The sequence below is a fragment of the Schistocerca serialis genome, chromosome 2, assembly GCF_023864345.2.
Source record: "Schistocerca serialis cubense isolate TAMUIC-IGC-003099 chromosome 2, iqSchSeri2.2, whole genome shotgun sequence".
NCBI classification, from domain to species: Eukaryota; Metazoa; Arthropoda; class Insecta; order Orthoptera; family Acrididae; genus Schistocerca; species Schistocerca serialis.
This window is the reverse complement of record NC_064639.1, coordinates 128659735-128679836: the sequence shown is the minus strand read 5'-3', so window position 1 is coordinate 128679836 and position 20102 is coordinate 128659735. Positions and strand designations below refer to the sequence as shown.

At 39.0% G+C, this 20102-nt stretch overlaps 1 protein-coding gene across 3 annotated transcripts in view; it reads right to left on the bottom strand.

Annotated features, from left to right (window-relative positions):
* Nucleotides 1-20102, bottom strand: part of LOC126456818 (sialin-like) — a 198290-nt gene that overhangs the window by 3250 nt on the left and 174938 nt on the right. For all 3 annotated transcript variants that reach the window (XM_050092614.1, XM_050092613.1, XM_050092615.1), the window contains exons 6-9: nt 19408-19554; nt 10418-10550; nt 4282-4437; nt 640-725 (exon numbers count right to left, since the gene is read on the bottom strand). In XM_050092614.1, coding sequence (XP_049948571.1) covers nt 640-725; nt 4282-4437; nt 10418-10550; nt 19408-19554 — 522 coding nt within the window. The remainder of the gene's footprint in view (nt 1-639; nt 726-4281; nt 4438-10417; nt 10551-19407; nt 19555-20102) is intronic.

Below are 20102 nucleotides of genomic sequence, written 5' to 3'. Positions count from 1 at the left end.
ATGTATCAGTGAGTTACAGTTGGAATGAGCCAATTCATACAAATATCTGGGAGTAACATTCTATAGGGATATGAAATTGAATTACTACACAGGTCCAGTCATGGGTAAGGCAGATTGTAGACTTTAGTTTATTGGTAGAATACTGGGGAAGTGCAATCACTCTACAACGAAAATTGCTTTCAAATCACTCATATGGCCCAGTGTATAATATTAATCAAGCATATGGGACCCATACCAAATAAGGCTAACAGGGATTATTGAACATATACAGAAAATGGCAGCACAAATGATCACGTATTTGTTTGATACATGGGAGAGTACCACAGAGATGCTGAAGAAACTGAACTGGCAGACTCTTGAAGATAAACATAAACTATACTGAGAAAGCCTACTTCACACAGTTTCAAGAAGAAACTTTAGGAATATACTACAACCGCCTATTTATCAATCACATAGGGATCATGAGGAAAAAATCAGATCAACTACAATACACACAGAAGCATTTAAACAATCATTCTTCCTGCACTCAATATGTGAATGGAACAACAGGAAACCCAAATAACTGATACAATGGGATGTACCCTCTGCCATGTACTTCACAGTGGTTTCCAGAGTACAGATGTAAATGCAGATACTTACATTTTGATACGTCAGCGTTCCAACTATAGCTGGAGAAATGAAACCTGGAAGATCAGCCACTGTGCACCCTATGCCAAACAGGATACCTGAAATAGGGATGATAAGATATTTAATATTACATTAATTTTAAGCATATACTGAACTTTATTAATTAACTGTGTTGTGTTGATCCCACCAATAAGAAGTTCCAGGAATGTGGAACCTTTCATGGTATACACTAACAAAAGATAAGGAGACAATAGAAACTTAATATTTATGCTGCATAAGAATAAACTATGACTACACAGCTTAACACTTTTCACACTTATGCCATCTAAATTTAATTTAGTAAATTAGTAAGGAAGCCGATAGTTTGAAAAAAGCTTCTGCCGCCTCACTTTTTGCAGATACTGCTGTTCATCTTGATTATGATGGCATTTTCAAAGACAATATTTTCCTACACCTGTAAATACCGAGTCCCATTTATGGTACATTACTACTTCTAATGCAGCATTATACCAAATACTGCTACTTGCCATGTAGTTAACAGAATTTTTCAGTCCCTGAACCTAGATACTCAGATAATTTGTAGAAAGATTGGCCACTGATGTATGTTTTTAATTTTCTTTTGAATCTACATCTACAAATAAATACATACTTCACAAATCATCATACAGTGTGTGGCAGAGAATATCTTGTAGCACTGCTGTTCATTTCCTTTCTTGTTCCACTAACAAATGGAGTGAGAAAAAAAGACTATCTACATGAGGTGGAATCCACAATTTTCGGGACTGGTGCTGCCATCTGGAAAGTAGGAGTAGTAGATATTTGCACCACTAGGTGACGAGAGCTGCATATCTGATGAGTCAGTGTGCGGAGTGGCATTCAGCTGGGAGGACAAGTTGTGTGTCCACAGTGATTTCTGTAATACTCTGTGTTTGGTGTGTGGCGATTTTACGATGGATCCGCGAACAGAACAGCGTGTGTGTATCAAATTCTGTGCGAATCTTGGGAAAAGTGCTACAGAGACCCTTGCAAAGATTCAACAAGTGTTTGGGGGACAGAGCACGAGCCACATGCGTGTGTTTGAGTGGCATGCTCGGTTCAGGGCCGGCTGTACAGACCTCAAAGATGATGCTCCCAATGGAAGGGCCGTTAGCCACACAACACCAGACATTGTTGCCAAACTTCAACAATTGGTTTGTGCAGATCGACGTAAAACCATTCAAGACCTTGTGGATGAAATGGGTATTGGTTATGGGACATGTCAATGAATGTTGACTGATGAACTGGGCATGCATCGTGTTGTCGCAAAATTTGTGCCAAGGATCTTGACTGCCGATCAGAAGGCACAGTGTGTTGAAGTGTGCACAGATCTTCGTCAGACCGCATCTGATGATCCAATCTTTTTGTTATGGGTTATCACCAGTGACAAGAGCTGGATTTACGGTTATGACCCAGAGACAAAGCAACAATCATCCCAGTGAAAGAGCCCGGGCTCGCCAAGACCCAAAAAAGCAAAACAGGTGAAAAGCAAAGTGAAGAGCATGATCATCATTTTCTTTGATACCAATGGAATTGTGCACAAAGAATACATCCTACCCAACCAAACAGTGAATTCTGCATACTACTGTGATGTTTTGCGATGGCTCCATGAAAATGTGTGGCGACATGGCCCGAACTTTGGCGTCAAGGGAAATGGCTGCTACATCACGACAATGCACCCTGTCACATGTCCTTGCTCACCAGGACCTTTATGGCAAAAAACAACATGGCAGTTGTACCCCACCCACCGTACTCGCCTTGTGACTTCGTGCTATTCCCAAAATTGAAACTCAAGTTGAAAGGCCATCAGTTCGACACTCTAGAGACAATTCAAGAAGCATCGCTGGCAGTGATAAACACCCTCAAAGAACAGGACTTCCAGAAAACGTTTTACCAGTGGCGGAAGCATTGGGACTAGTGTGTACCTGCAGATGGGAACTACTTTGAGGGTGATGGTGACCATTAGTCCAAAGGCAAGGTTTTCAACAGATGGCAGCATCAGTCCTGAAAATTTTGGATAGCACCTCATATGCTTCTGTACGAATGTTGATTTCTCATTTCTTGTCTTTGCAGTCCTTATGCAAGACGGATATGGCAGCAGAATTGTTCTGCAAACTGTCGTAAATCCCTGCTCTCTAAATTTTTTCAATAATGTTTCACTAAAAATGTCTTCTCCCCTCCAGTAAATCCTGTTTGACCCCACAGAGCATTTCTGTAATACTCACATATTGATCAAACCTTCCAGTAACAACTATAGTTGCATACCTCTGAATTGCTTCAATGTCTTCCTTTAATCCGACCTGGTGGAGATCCCAAACACTGGAGAAGTACTTGAGAATGGGTTGCATAAGTGTTCTGTACAGTGTCTCCTTTTGAAAACAAACTACACTCTCCTAGAATCCTTCCAAAAAACCAAAGTCTACTGCTCACCTCATGTGCAACTGACTATGGGCTCTTTCCATTTCATGTTGCTTTACAACAGTATGCCTATATACTAACTCAGTGACTGTGTCAAACAATACACCACTTATACTGTATTCGAACATTACAGGATTACTCACCTGCATTACTTACATTTTTCTGTCTATAGAGCAACTAGCACATCAAATAGAAATTCTATCCAAGTCATCTTCTATCCTCCTACAAGTCATTCAATGATGACACTCTCTCATCACTACAGCATCATTAACAGTCACAGATTGTTGCTCACCCTGTCTGGTAGATCATTTATGTATGTAGAGAACAAGAGTGGCTACATCACAGTTCCCTGTGGCACTTCTGACAAATTGTTGGGGATTTTCAATTTCTTGCTTTATGTTAGACAGGAGCTTGTTGAATATTTTCCCACCAGAGTACTGGTACATAACTCCATTCTGAATCCTAGACAAGGAGGTAAGGGGACTTATCACTACCACCAACCCACTTAAAAGTTAAGTTGAAAGAAAATTAAAGAGGTAGCATCATGGAACCTTGAAACACTGTTATAATGTGTATTTATTCTCAATGACACTTTGGTCACACAGTATGCTGAAGACTGCAATGGACTGTTGATATTTGCACTTGGTGACTGATAGAGAAATGGATACCATATTAATCTATACATGACAGATGCTGCAACTGAAAATAATTATACATTTGAAACCACAGAACGCCCTTTTAATCTAATTTAATGTCAATCAATTACTTTAAGATGGTGATCTGACTGAAACTGGTTGTCTGTAAATAAATATGTAGTATGGCAGCTTTTGGCAGTTCCATGATGCCATTATTCAAATACATTGAAGCTATACTGCACGGTTTTCAGGAAATATTTTGAAAGTAAAGAGGAACAACTTAAAAGTACCACAGAAGATGAGGTAGCACAAAAACCCAGTCTTAGGGAGGGGACAAGCTAACATGCAAGTCAGGGGAATTCATTTGTAAATCCCTCCAGTGTTTATTTGGAGCTTTTGAACATGAAGGAATGAAACACTTTGCAAGAAGAGGTTTCTTGGAAATGTTTATAGGAATGAACTACGTGCTTAGTTGGTACATTTCTACAATATAGTATCTGCAAGTTTATTTCCATAAAATGTAATTACCTTTAAAAGATCTATATTAAACATTAAGGAAACTTACTTGCATAGTTGGGACTGAGATCAACAAAGCTAGCAAATGGTCCAGATGAGACTGCTCCACTTGTGCCCACTGATGCAGCAATGCAAATGATTGCTGCCAAGTAGTTGCAGCCAGAGAATGCCAGTCCCAACATAAAAAATCCATGAATGATACAACCTGGAAGTTGAAACATATTTTATTTCCACTATTCACTACCTCTTCTACTAACTTGAAACTGGATTTCCAGGCAAATAACATATCATAAGAATCATAAGAATAACAGACAAGATAGGTTAAATTCATAGTGAGCTTTGTCTGGCAATATATATATGTGTGTGTGTGTGTGTGTGTGTGTGTGTGTGTGTGTGTGTGAGAGAGAGAGAGAGAGAGCACGTGCGAGCACACACAGGTGCGTGCATGAAAGAGGAAGGGAGGGAGAGGGAGAGAGGAGAGGGAGAGGTAGAGGGGGAGAGAGAGTACATTTTACGACTACATTCTCACATGCAGGATGTGTGATGTGGCGCACTGGTTAGCACATTGAACCTGCATTTGGGAGGACAATGGTTCAAACTTGCATCTGGCCAGCTAGATTTAAGTTTTCTGCGATTTTCCTCAATTGCTCGAGGCAAATGCTGGGATGATTTCTTTGATATGGCACAGCCGATTTCCTTCCCCATCCTTGACACAATTCGAGCTTGTGCTCCGTTTCTAGTGACCTCGATGTCAATGGGACATTAAACCCAATCTTCCTTCCTTTCCTTATCACATGAAGGTAGTGGGAATATATTGAGAAAGAGGGAGGGGGAATATATTTGGGGTGGCAGGGTGCATAAAGCTCAGAGAGATGCTTTTCTTTTGCTGTGGCCCACAGTTTATGAGAAGATCCAATAATTTATCATACACCTGAAGACACTTCTCATTTCATCGCCATATTAAGTAAAATCTTGTAAAGGAAGTGGGGGAGGGGGGGGCGCAACAAAGTAACATGTACAAATTGTATATGGGTTGTGTAATCTCTGGTTGGTGCCTTACTGCTTTGACATTGTATTTTTGGCCCATCTGTAATATTTAACCAGTTTTCTTGTTTTCTATGGATGTGAACAATGAAAGGGAATAACAATAGGTTTTCTATGGATGTGAACAATGAAAGGGAATAACCATAGATGTCATACAATATGAACGTAAAATTTGTGAGACAAGAAGACATGTGTATACACAAAATGAAATTAAATAATGAGATGAACATATGTAAATCAAGTGAGAGAATGATAATATACAATATGAAAAGGAAAGGGGTAGAAGGAAGTCAATGGAAGAGAAATTAAAGACAAAATACTAGTGATGAGCACTTTCTCACATTTGCAGCAAACAGTGCACCCAAAACTATAACGCAAAAAAGCTGCTTTAGATTTACTTCAGCAGACATTGCATTCAACACTAACAGATACAAGTTTCAAAACTACAGAATTCATCAGTTTACGAAAGAGTAGCCATTCTTATAGTTGTGGTAGCACCATTAGCAGTGTGTTTAAAATGTTGTGCTGACTTCATAGGACTACCCTTAACATGTCTTTGTAATCAGTCAATGACAGAGGCCATATTTTGTGACAGACATGAATATCCTGCAGAAAACCACCACTAATAATAGACCTGTTTCACTCTTTCGACTCCTTTAGAAAGTTTTTAGGAAAGAGGACTATGATTTAATATAGACTCCTTTTTCTCTGAGCAGAAATTGTTAACTGTCTCTCAGTTTGCCTTTTGCAAAGAATTTTCCAGAGAGGAATCCAAACAAGAATTCACCTTTCCAACCCCCTGCAGTTAAATGGCATTCAGACAAGCAATATACAAGAATCTTTTTCAAGTTCTTAAATTACAGCTCACCATTCTGACGAAGTAAACATATTTCATCATCTTTCTTTCAATACTTTTCTGATGTAACTGAGACTGACATTCTTCCACAGATCAGACAAACCTGTGACCATTCATCCTGCCCTAAAGTCCCCTGTTAGTCCTCTTTGGTACGAGTCTCACACACTTCAGTAATATTCTAGAACTGGGCACACGAGTAATTTGTAAGCAATCTCCTTTGTAAATTGATTGCACTTCCCCAATATTCCACCAATAAACCAAAGTCTACCACCTGCTTTACCCACGACTGAAACTATGTGATAATTCCATTTTATCCCTACAGAGTGTTACACCCAGGTATTTGTATGAAATCAATTCCAGATGTGACTCATTGATATTATAGTCATATGATGCTAAGTTTTTCTGTTTTGCAAAGTGTACAATTCTACATTTTTGAACATTTAAAGTAATATGCCAATCTTTGCACCACTTTGAAATCTTATCAAGATCTGACAATATTCAAGCAGCTTCTTTCAGACACTTGTTCATTATAGATAGCTGCATCACCAGGAAAAAGCCTGATTTTACTATTAATATTGTCTGCAAGGTCATTAATATACAACATGAACAGCAAGAGTCCCAACACACTTCTCTGTGGGCACACCTGAAATTGATTCTACATCTGATGGTGATTCTCCATCCAAGATAACATGCTATTTCCTCCTTAGCAAAAAAGTCCTCAATCCAGTCAAAAATTTCACTTGATAACCCATATGATTGTAATTTTTACAATAAGCATAGGAGTGGTACTGAGTCAAATGCCTTTTGAAAATCAAGAAATACTGCATCTACCTGACTGCCTTGATCCAAAGCTTTCAGTATGTCAAGTGAGAAAAGTGCGAGTTGGATTTCACACGATCAGTGTTTTCAGAATCCATACTGGTTGGCATGGAGGGGTCATTCTGTCCTAGATACCTGATTATGTTTGGGGTCAAATGCAGATTATGAGAGCATTTAAACACTTAGATGTATTTTCAACATTGGAACTATGTGCTGACACTAGCAGAGACCCAAAATTCTATATTGTACAGATAGCTAATAACAGAAATTCTCATTCCTGCAGTTAATAATAGCATTAATGTCATGCAGTTCAATGGTCTGGTGTAACTCTTTCAATCAGACGCCACTTCATCAATGTCATTTCTGGCGAATCTCTGCCTCACTGAGAGAGGAATGTTAGGTTTGAAGGCATTCTGAAAATTCTGTTGCTTGACTGGATTTGACCCACAACCTTTCTGTTTTCAGGTATGTGCTTCACTACTAGACCATAAGGCCCAACTTCCTGCAGTTAAAACTATTCAAGAATGAATATGTGTGTTACTATTCATCAGTACAAGTGAATTCTTGAGTGAAGGTGTTTGTGATAGGTGAACTTTTAAATTAAGTGCAGTGCTGCTTACTGTTAGCCTTGCAGTGTTAACGAAGTTGTCCATTCTCCTCAAAATTGTTTTAATTTTAAAATACTGATTTATCTCACTATTTAAATGAATTTTAGCGAACATTTTTTGTCTCCCCTTGCATCTTACTGAAACGATTAGCAAAGATAGGTTATGAGATGAATAAATCACAGTTTTTTGGCCCTTAAAATTTTTTAGAAGGATAAAATAATTTTGACTGGCAAATATGGACGTCAGCTTATGATACAGACTCATTTTGAAAACATAAAATTAAATGAGTGGTGCTCCTTGGAGTTAGAAATATTCATTTCTGTTGTTTATAGGCAAACTAATAAATGGAAACTCCAGGTTGGAATATCAACAATATACCAAAAAGATAGATTTCTACTTACCATAAAGATTACTTATTACATTTGTAACCTTCCAAATGGACTTAGAAATTTCTTACAAAATCATGGCTTATGAATGCTGCACTGGACAGTGATAATTAGTAGTTTTATCATTGTTTCCAAAGATGAATTGTAATTATATGAAAATCAAAGGAGAGACAATAATATGATTGCATATCGAAAAATACACTGAAGAGCCAAAGAAACTGGTACACCTGCCTAATATCTTGTAGGGTCGTTGCGAGCACACAGAAGTGCCACAACACAATGTGGCATGGACTCGAGTAATGTCTGAAGTAGTGCTGTAGGAAATTGAAACCATGAATCCTGCAGGGCTGTCCATAAATCTGTAAGAGTACAAGCGGGTGGAGATCTCTTCTGAACAGCATGTTGCGAGGCATCCAAGATATGCTCAATAATGTACATGTCTGGGGAGTTTGGTGGATAGCGGAAGTGTTTAAACTCAGAAGAGCTTTCCTGTAGCACTCTGTAGCAATTTTGGATGTGTGAGGTGTAGTATTGTCCTGCTGGAACTACCCAACTGTCAGAATGCACAATGGACATGAATGGATGCTGGTGATCAGACAGGATGCTTATGTACATATCACCTATCAGAGTCGTATCTAGATGTATCCGGGGTCCCATATCACTCCAACTGCACACACCCCACACAATTACAGAGCCTCTACCAACTTGTGACAGTGCCCTGCTGATATGCAGGATCCATGGACTCGTAAGATTGTCTCCATGCTTATACACATTCATCCACTCAATACAATTTGAAATGAGACTCATCTGTCCAGCGTTCCAATCTTCAACAGTTCAATGTCATTGTTGACAGGCCCAGGCAAGGCATAAGGTTTTGTGTCATGTTGTCAGCAAGGGTATACAAGTGGGCATTTGGCTCCAAAATCCCACATCAATGATGTTTTGTTGAATGGTTCACTTGCTGACACTTGTTGATGGCCCAACATTAAAATCTGCAGCAATTTGTGAAAAGGTTGCACTTCTGTCACACTGAACAACTCTCTTCAGTTGTTGTTGGTCCTGTTCTTGCAGGATCTTTTATTGGTCACAGTGATGTTGGAGATTTGATGCGGATTCCTGATATTCATGGTACACTCATGAAATGATCATACAGGAAAATCTCCACTTTATCGCTACCTCAGAGATGCTGAGTCCTATCACCCGTGCGCTGACTATAACGTCTCATTCAAACTCACTTAAATCTTGATAACCTGCCATTGTGGCAGCAGTAACCATTCTAACAAATGTGCCAGACACATGTTGTCTTATATAGGCATTGCTGACAGCAGTGCTGTGTTCTGATTGTTTACATATCTCTGTATTTTAAAACGTATGCCTATACCAGTTTCTTTGACACTTCAGTGTATATATAGTGTATAATGTGACTGATCTAGTATCTGTGAACTCTATAATGTCTTTGATGGGCAATAAAAAGCTACAACCGACTAACATTCTCTTCCCTTTGGTATCTTGAAACAAGCATGGAAGCATCTGCTTTCATCCACTAGTATGTCATTAGTTGAATAATAATTAATTCAGATAATAACATGTTTTATTTCAAACAGTTTGACACTGTATCCTATTGACAAATGTTAACAGAATTTGGTAGATCACACTGACTAGAAAATTCCATCAGACACCAACAGCCAAAGATCGACCTAAAGTGTAAATGTTATTCTAAAGGTAAATTTACTTTTTATGCAGCAGATAAGAATTTGATGTTTTCTAAGTTAATATTCAGGCAATGTGACAGTCAAAATTTCCAGCACGTAGTCTATAATTGACGTACTGCTAATGATATATTTGGGCAGGAATAGCTGGATAAAAATTATACAGAGTTTTTATTCTAACTTTCAATGAAAATAATCAGTTGAGGAATAATTTTAAATTTTAGCAGTTCTCTGTCTAACTGAAGCCAAATTAGGAACTTTGAACTTACATAGAAGAACTACTACTTATAATGTTTCTGCCCTCCCATATCTTAAATACAAATTCAAACTTTAATCAAAGAAATTTTGTTTCCCCATTCTCCTGTTTACTGAAACATTGTAAGTTGCAGACAGGCATAATTAAAAAAACACATGTTAGCTTTTGGCCATAGTCCTTGTCATAAAAATAAAAACACACACATTCATTCACACAAGAGAGCACTTTTCATGCACACATCCTTGCTTGGGTAAATGAATGCATGTGTTTCTTTTTTTTATTCTGGTCTGAGCTGCCACTGCAGTCATGTGTGCATGAGGTGTGTTTGCTTGTGTGAATGAATGTGTGTGTGTTTCTTTTTTTTTTCTTATTATGACAAAGGCTGTGGCCGAAAGCTAATGCGTAAGTGTCTTTTAGATGTGCCTCACCGCAACTTAACATGACCTCTTTATGGTAAGTAGCAATCTATCTTTTCCTACACTAATAAATGAAATACTTGATACTTACACACAGCCGATCCAAGTTTTCGAATTCCTGTTTTTGACATGATACCTTTTCGCAACATTTTGTCACTTATGTGAGACAACACTAATGCCACAATAATGCGGCAGACATGTGGAATCCCAGACAGAAGCCCAGTCTGAAATGTAATGGAAAGGACCAACTGTATTATTTTGTCACAGTTTACATTTTCAGGAGTTGCCATTAACTGACATGTTAATCCAGCCATTAGATTACCCAATTGCAAATAAAATGATTTTGCTAAAGGCTTTTAAAGTAAAGTGTGGAATTTATTATGTGCTTTGGAAAGACAAGGAAGGATTTGACATAACTATGCAGGGTGGTTCAGGAGGAAGAGTGAATATTTTAGGAGGCAGTGGTATAGACTGATTTGAATGAAGTATTCCATATAACATACGTCAAATTTTCATTAGTTACAGAAATACAGCTGTTAGCGTGTAACTAAAACAAATACTCACAGAAGGTTTTACACAAAGGCAAGTGATCTAAACTCAAAGTTTATTTATATTAATTCCAGCTCTAACTTCAATGCACTTTCAAATCCTCTTGACAATGCTCTTCTGAGGTTGTCTTGGCATTTTCTTATGAGAGATGCACTATTCATAATCCAAACAATTAATTCATTTCATGTGTTTTGTTTTCTTTGTAGACTTCCCATTCAACCATTCCCACAGGCAAATATCTAAAGTGGTAAAGTCCGAGGACCTTGATGGCCAAGAAATCTGACCATTTTTGTCAATCCATATACTAGGGAATGTTGTGTGAAGATGATGTGTCAACTCACAGTTAAAATGTGGAGGTGCCGCATCAAGTTGGAAGAACATACCCACCCTTGTAGCCATAAGAACCTCTCCCAACAACACTGGAAGCTCATTTTCAAGAAAGTCTAAAAAAGAGGGCTCTGTGAAAAGATGCGACAATAAAATAGATACATTCAACTGATTGCTTATTGTGCCTCAACATACATTTACAGAGAAGTGAGCTTGAAAATGTATGTCTATCAAAGGCATATGCATTTTTGTTGGGCCACCGATGGGAGTTTCGAGTGTTAGTCGTACTGCTATAATTGAAACTGGCTTCATCACTAAACAATATTAATGAGATTACTTGGCAATTTGCAATTGACCAACAATTGAATTCAAACCAGCTACTTTCATCTCCTTGTTAAAGGTGTTCAGTCCACTGTAAATGATAAAGACAGAAGTTGTTTAGCTATAATATCCACCATATTCTTGTATGTGGAACACCGATACATGTAGAAATTCTGTGTGTGCTTGTTTAAGGACTACATTCTACCAGCTGAATAATGTCTTCTTCATCCACACACAGCTCATTTGCATGTCCAGATGAGATATGGCTGCTGGAAGCTACACCAGCCACACACAATTTAGTGAAAACATGAGTAAATACTACTGAATCTGACATACCGTGATGAGGAAATCATCTACCATGTTCTCTACAAGCAAAAGCAGCGTCTCCATTACAAAACCCATACAGAAATACTTTATTAGCATACTCAGAATTTGGAAATGTCTATGGCATGATTCAACAATACAGCAGAATTGGTCAGCAAACCACAATTACAACCACAGTAAAAAAATTCAACTATGTAAACTCACACACAGCTTTGTAACTTCAAAAAAAGAATGACATTTGATATTTTTTTTTTAATAAAAAGTAGCAATGGGAGTACCAGCATATGAAATGAAAACTCACCTTTGTAACCAGCTGTATCTGTGTAGCCAATAAAATTGGACATACATTGTATGGAATGTTTTATTCAAACTATTCTACACTACTATCTCCTAAAGTATTTACTGTTACTCCTAAAACACCCTATATAGTAGACTGCGAAAGCAATGATTCCAGAATGTTATGGAATCCTTAAATGCATATCTTTTTATTTTATAGTATTTATTTCTAACATTTAAACAATGTCAGTTATAAGATTTTTGTCAGAGTGAATATTCTCACCTAAACGTATGCAAATTATTAAGTGCCTACTTCACTGTCTGATAATGCATTTATAATTGCACAGAAATGTTTAATTACAGAATTTGTTCCATGGAAGTACTATTTTGTACAAAGGAGCTTAGATGGTGAGGGGTGATAACCACAAAGCTTTGCATAAAGAGTATGAAGTTTAAAAAATAGGAAAATTGAATGCTTAGGAAAAGTGTTGTACAGTTTCTTGGCAATTATTGCTGTACAAAAATTAATATTAAAATACAAGAAAAAAGTATTCTTTATCAATAATTTATTATTGATTTCTTTTCATATTTTCAGTAATGTATGTACATAAATATTCATTTTTCTTATCCTGGATGCATAATTTGTCTCAATTATTTGTCTGTAGAACTCATTTTTTAGTACAGTACTTAGCAATATTCTTTTTTAGGTTTGGAAATGAGAAAATGATGAAAATGTTATCAAATTCTGTGTTGTAGCAGAACTAAGGGCATGAAATTTGTGATAATTTTAGAGCAAACTTTTCACAAAAGGATACTAAATTGCAGTCAAGGGTTTAGGAATGATACAATTATTCCCAACAGAAGTACACAGAAGGTTTCCCATTTTAACATCTAGACCACAAATGAAAATATAGGGCTAAATTAAAGAAACTGGGCTTAATAACTATAGTGCCAAACAAAGAAGACTGCAGAAGAAGAAGAATATGTAGGATATCTATTGTTGATGTAAATCAGTATTTAAGAATATTTTGGGAAAAGAATAAAAGTAGCAAAACACACTGAGGTGACAAAAGTCACGGGACAGCAATATGCACATATACAGGTGGCACTGGTATTGTGTACACAAGGTGTAAAACAGAAGTGCATTGGCAGAACAGTAATTTGTACTCACATGATTCATGTGAAAAGGTTGCCGACGTGATCATGGCCACACAGTTGGAGCTAAACACATGGGACACTCCATTTCGGAAATCGTTACGGTATTCAGTGTTTTGAGATTCATACTGTCAAGAGTGTTCTGAGAATACCAAATTTCAGGGCTTACTTCTCACCACAGACAATGCAATGACCATCAGCCTTCACTTAACATCCAAGAACAATAGGATTTGTGTAGAGTTGTTAGTGCTAACAGACAAGAAACACAATGTGAAATAACCAAAGACATCAATGTGGGATGTACAACGAACATATCCATTAGGACAGTAGGACAATATCTGGTATTAATGGTCTATGGCAGCAGACAACCATTGTGAGTGTCTTTACTAACAGCATGACTTCGCTTGCAGTGCCTGTCCTGGGCTCATGACCATGTCAGTTGGGTCCTAGATGACTGAAAAACCAGGGCTTGGTCTGGTGAGTCCCAGTTTCAGTTGGTAAGAGGTAATGGTAGGTTTCGTGTGTGGTGCAGACCCCATGAAGCCGTGGACCCAAGTTGTAAACATGGCTCAGTGCAAGCTAGTGGTGGCTCCATAATGGTGGAGACTGTGTTTACGTGGGATGGACTGTGTCCTCTGGTCTAACTAAACTGATCACTGACTGGAAATAGTTATGATCATCTACTTGGAGACTGTTTGCAGCCAGACAACAATGGATGACAATGCACCATGTCACCAAGCCACAATTGTTCATGGCAAATTGTTTGAAGAACTTTCTGGACAATTTGAGTAAAGAAAATTTGGCCTACTAGGTCACCCAACGTGAATACCATCGAACATTTATGGGACATAATTGAGAGGTCAATTCATGCACAAAATCCTGCACCACCAACACTTTCAGAATTGTGGATGGCTACAGATGCAGCATGGCTCAGTATTTCTGCAGTGGACTTCCAGTCACTTGTTGAACCCATCCCATGTCAAGCTGCTGCACTGCACTGGGAAAAAGGAGGTCCGACAAGATATTGGGAGATAACTCATAACTTTTGTCACCTCAGTGTGTACTGATTTTGGAATGCAAATGACAGTGTAGAAGCAGCAATGGGCTATTGTCAGTACCTATCATTAGTGACAAAACAGATGCTCGAACTTCTCATGACAGGTAGCACAATAGAGATTCAGTGACATGAATTGAAGCTTCTTGACAAAGGATGACTAGAAACAGTGATAAATTCTATAAACATCTAATATATAAATAACTGTAACCAATAACATATAAAACTGTGTATTTCATTTTAATGATATGAATTAATAGAGGGAAACATTCCACATGGGAAAAATATTCCTAAAAACAAAGATGATAAGACTTACCAAACGAAAGTGCTGGCACGTCGATAGACACACAAACACAAACATACACACAAAATTCAAGCTTTCGCAACAAACTGTTGCCTCATCAGGAAAGAGGGAAGGAGAGGGAAAGACGAAAGAATGTGTGTTTTAAGGGAGAGGGTAAGGAGTCATTCCAATTCCGGGAGCGGAAAGACTTACCTTAGGGGGAAAAAAGGACAGGTATACACTCGCACACACACTCATATCCATCCGCACATACACAGACACAAGCAGACATTTGTAAAGGCAAAGAGTTTGGGCAGAGATGTCAGTCGAAGTGGAAGTGCAGAGGCAAAGATGTTGTTGAATGACAGGTGAGGTATGAGTTGCGGCAACTTGAAATTAGCGGAGATTGAGGCCTGGTGGGTAACGGGAAGAGAAGATATATTGAAGAGCATGTTCCCATCTCCGGAGTTCGGATAGGTTGGTGTTAGTGGGAAGTATCCAGATAACCTGGATGGTGTAACACTGTGCGAAGATTGGAATGACTCCTTACCCTCTCCCTTAAAACCCACATCCTTTCGTCTTTCCCTCTCCTTTCCTCTTTCCTGATGAGGCAACAGTTTGTTGCGAAAGCTTGAATTTTGTGTGTATGTTTGTGTTTGTGTGTCTATCGACGTGCCAGCGCTTTTGTTTGGTAAGTCACATCATCTTTGTTTTTAGGTATATGTGTATTTCATTTGATATTCATAACAGTCACTGAACTGAATCGTTCAGATACAAAGACAATGTGAGGTCATTTTTACTCATTTCTTTGATTATCATGATGCTGTTCTGCATGTATTCTTATCACAAGGTCATTTATTAAATAAGGAGTGTTACATTTAAGTTTTCTGCAACTGTCCCATAGAAAAATTCACACAACTGTAAAGGAGTTGTACTTTCCTGCTGTAGTCTCGCAGGTAAAGACCGTATTGTGCTGTCTGTTGATAATGGACAAAATTACCTTGTCAGCTAAGTGTGGGGATATCTGTGCTGATGCACCATTTAAGAACTTTGATGGGAAACAGGTCACTCAAGCAAATTTCAAACTACAAACTGTCCACATAGAAATAAAAAATTTGCAGAGTAGTTTCTTTCTTTCCTTTTTGTACCTGTATTATGACAGGTTTCAACTGGAGTCACAAGAAAGACACATATGTGAAAATATTTTGAAGGCTATTAAATATTTCAGTGCACTATGCATTTATTGTTTATTGTGCCACTGAAAAGACAAAGGAAGATGTGCATATAAAATTTAGGCTGTATCTCATAACAGAACTGCTGAAAACTTGTAAGAAGAGACTGCAATGTAGTACTTTGTTTTGAAGATTGCTTCAAAGTGTAGAACATGGAAAATTTATTTTAAGTGTTCATCTATGTTTTAAAGGTAATAAAGTTCTGTAGATACAATTCCTGAAAATTCCATTAATTTTTGATAAATAATTTTAACTGAACAAGGCATTTCTGTGCCACCTGGCTGTGTAAATTACTACAGTGGGGTGGGCATGAGCATTAAAAGGATTAACAGCCAACTTTTTGTGACAACAGAAGCAATTACATAAAACCATGCCGGCCGAAGTGGCCGTGCGGTTAAAGGCGCTGCAGTCTGGAATCGCAAGACCGCTACGGTCGCAGGTTCGAATCCTGCCTCGGGCATGGATGTTTGTGATGTCCTTAGGTTAGTTAGGTTGAACTAGTTCTAAGTTCTAGGGGACTAATAACCTCAGCAGTTGAGTCCCATAGTGCTCAGAGCCATTTGATTTGAACATAAAACCATAGTGTGTGCTCGTTAGTGCACAAGAAACTCCAAGCAACAACCATTTTTCAGACTAAGAAGGAATTTTTACGAATGTATCTTGTCTGATGGATAAATACAGAGTGATCTACACAAAATGGCCAGTTTTCAAGTAAACATCAGTATTTTGATTTTTAAGAAAAAACTTTTACTTATAACTGACTCTGTGCAACAATGAAAATTTAAATCGAATTAAAATAGCCCAATTCCTATCAGTTCTAATGTGCTGATTGCGAATGTCACAAAGACAATTCAAAATTAGCTCTAGTTTTCATTTTACACTGTTTTATTGCAGTGAGATAATTATACATGCATTTTTATGTTAAGTTTAAAATCAAATATTATAATGCAAATCTTAAACATAATGCAGTGCTTCAGCAACCGTGAATTGTTCAGACAATAAGAAATTCAGCCTTCAGATGCAAGGTTTTTTTTTTTATGCCTAGGTTTTGATGCCAATAATGGTATCTTCTTCAGAAACTATAAATTAACCCATACAGACATACACTCCTGGAAATTGAAATAAGAACACCGTGAATTCATTGTCCCAGGAAGGGGAAACTTTATTGACACATTCCTGGGGTCAGATACATCACATGATCACACTGACAGAACCACAGGCACATAGACACAGGCAACAGAGCATGCAATATGTCGGCACTAGTACAGTGTATATCCACCTTTCGCAGCAATGCAGGCTGCTATTCTCCCATGGAGACAATCGTAGAGATGCTGGATGTAGTCCTGTGGAACGGCTTGCCATGCCATTTCCACCTGGCGCCTCAGTTGGACCAGCGTTCGTGCTGGACGTGCAGACAGCGTGAGACGACGCTTCATCCAGTCCCAAACGTGCTCAATGGGGGACAGATCCGGAGATCTTGCTGGCCAGGGTAGTTGACTTACACCTTCTAGAGCACGTTGGGTGGCACGGGATACATGCGGACGTGCATTGTCCTGTTGGAACAGCAAGATCCCTTGCCGGTCTAGGAATGGTAGAACGATGGGTTCGATGACGGTTTGGATGTACCGTGCACTATTCAGTGTCCCCTCGACGATCACCAGTGGTGTACGGCCAGTGTAGGAGATCGCTCCCCACACCATGATGCCGGGTGTTGGCCCTGTCTGCCTCGGTCGTATGCAGTCCTGATTGTGGCGCTCACCTGCACGGCGCCAAACGCGCATACGACCATCATTGGCACCAAGGCAGAAGCGACTCTCATCACTGAAGACGACACGTCTCCATTCGTCCCTCCATTCACGCCTGTCGCGACACCACTGGAGGCGGGCTGCACGATGTTGGGGCGTGAGCGGAAGACGGCCTAACGGTGTGCGGGACCGTAGCCCAGCTTCATGGAGATGGTTGCGAATGGTCCTCGCCGATACCCCAGGAGCAACAGTGTCCCTAATTTGCTGGGAAGTGGCGGTGCGGTCCCCTACGGCACTGCGTAGGATCCTACGGTCTTGGCGTGCATCCGTGCGTCGCTGCGGTCCGGTCCCAGGTCGACGGGCACGTGCACCTTCCGCCGACCACTGGTGACAACATCGATGTACTGTGGAGACCTCATGCCCCATGTGTTGAGCAATTCGGCGGTACGTCCACCCGGCCTCCCGCATGCCCACTATACGCCCTCGCTCAAAGCCCGTCAACTGCACATACGGTTCACGTCCACACTGTCGCGGCATGCTACCAGTGTTAAAGACTGCGATGGAGCTCCGTATGCCATGGCAAACTGGCTGACACTGACGGCGGCGGTGCACAAATGCTGCGCAGCTAGCGCCATTCGACGGCCAACACCGCGGTTCCTGGTGTGTCCGCTGTGCCGTGCGTGTGATCATTGCTTGTACAGCCCTCTCGCAGTGTCCGGAGCAAGTATGGTGGGTCTGACACACCGGTGTCAATGTGTTCTTTTTTCCATTTCCAGGAGTGTATATTAAACATTGAAATACATCATCAATCTAAAGATTTTATAATAAGGAAAATCGTGATACAAAAATTAAATTATTTTGTGGGGCAAATGTTAGACATGTCACAGAATAAAACTAATACAGAATAAAGACACATAATCATAAGATTATGTCTATCAATACTGAAAACAGTAAGGAAAACATAGACAGAGCTACGTCGGGCCAGGAATAAGGGTCACACGTAAGCAACAAGGAAACTAGGCGTTGCAAGCAGTTCCGCGGCGAGGCTCGGCCAGCGGCCAAGCGCATGCACTCATGCATGCACAAGTGCTGGAGACAAACTGCCTCAAAATTACTTAGTGCAACATAAATTGTAAACAAAATCTGACATGACACAGTCCTGCAAATGGACAAATGACTACCTAAGGTACAGTACATTAAACAATTTTCCTAAGAACTAGCTACCAAATCAGAGCAAGAAAATTTACATTCAGATATTATAATAAGAGGGCGAAACCTCACTACAGTAACCAATAAATTAGCATGAGAGACACAGGCATGCGAAGCATGAAATATCTTGAACATAAAACAGGAAAATTAAGAAACAGCTTAGCAACTGGTGCCATTACCAGTACAATGCAAAATATATGGAGTCACAATGTACAAACGCACTATAATAAAGGGGCAAAGCAGATAGGAAACAGCATCGGCCATGAACCATGGAATTTATACACTTTCACTTCAAATTTGTTGTTCAGTGTAATCAAAGGTGAACATCATCTATTTGATTTACATTGTCGCTTATGAAGAATTACGTCATTCAACTACCAGCCATTCTATCAAATACAATTTTCATCCTTCTGTCAGAAGTTACTCGTAACTTGGGCCAACAGGTGTTGGTCAGTCAAACCCACCTCTTGTTCATTGGCTGCTTTTAGCTCCATTTCAAAAGAAAAAGTTATAAGGTTACAAGTCTGGTGATATTGGCCAAATATTGTGGTAGTACTAAGAGTTTAGAACAATTGAACATTCATACACATTTTAAATATCACTTACCATATGTATGTTCCAGCCATGAATGAACTTGAAATAAGTTGGTGCCTGTGTCATAAGTGTGAACAAGCTCCATGTGCTACCCCACTGAGAGAAAATATTGAGCCACATTGGACCCGATAATAAAATTGCCTTCCAAGGTGTGGGTGCCTGTGAATAAATAATGTGAATAAGTCAGTCTAATAGTTTTCTTGAGTTATTCGAACCAATACTTCTTTTACAGTAAAGGCATGTTCTAACTAACAATAGACAACACATACAGTATATCAAATAATTCATTCATCAATTCTCATTGTGTAACAACTTTATAGAATTTATGAATGTATTTTTAAAATAAATCATTTCCTACACCATTTTACCTCTGGCCAAAATCCTGGACATAATGGTATTAATGAATAATATGTTGAATTCATAATTAAAAATTACATGCAAATGCAGCAGTAATTTAAATTACTTGAGGGTTGAAAGAAAAATAATGATTTCACCTTCGTTTACTGGGTTTGGATGGGAATATTTTAATAAATCAAACGCAGAAGTAATCCTTAGAATGTGAACTTTAATTACCAATATTCACTTTTCCACATAATCACCAGCCAGTTGGATACATTTCTGCCAACAATGAACAAGTTTTCTAAAGCCATCACGGAAGAAGTCGACACACTGTTTCCGCAAACACAGCCTCACAGTTCTCTCAACGT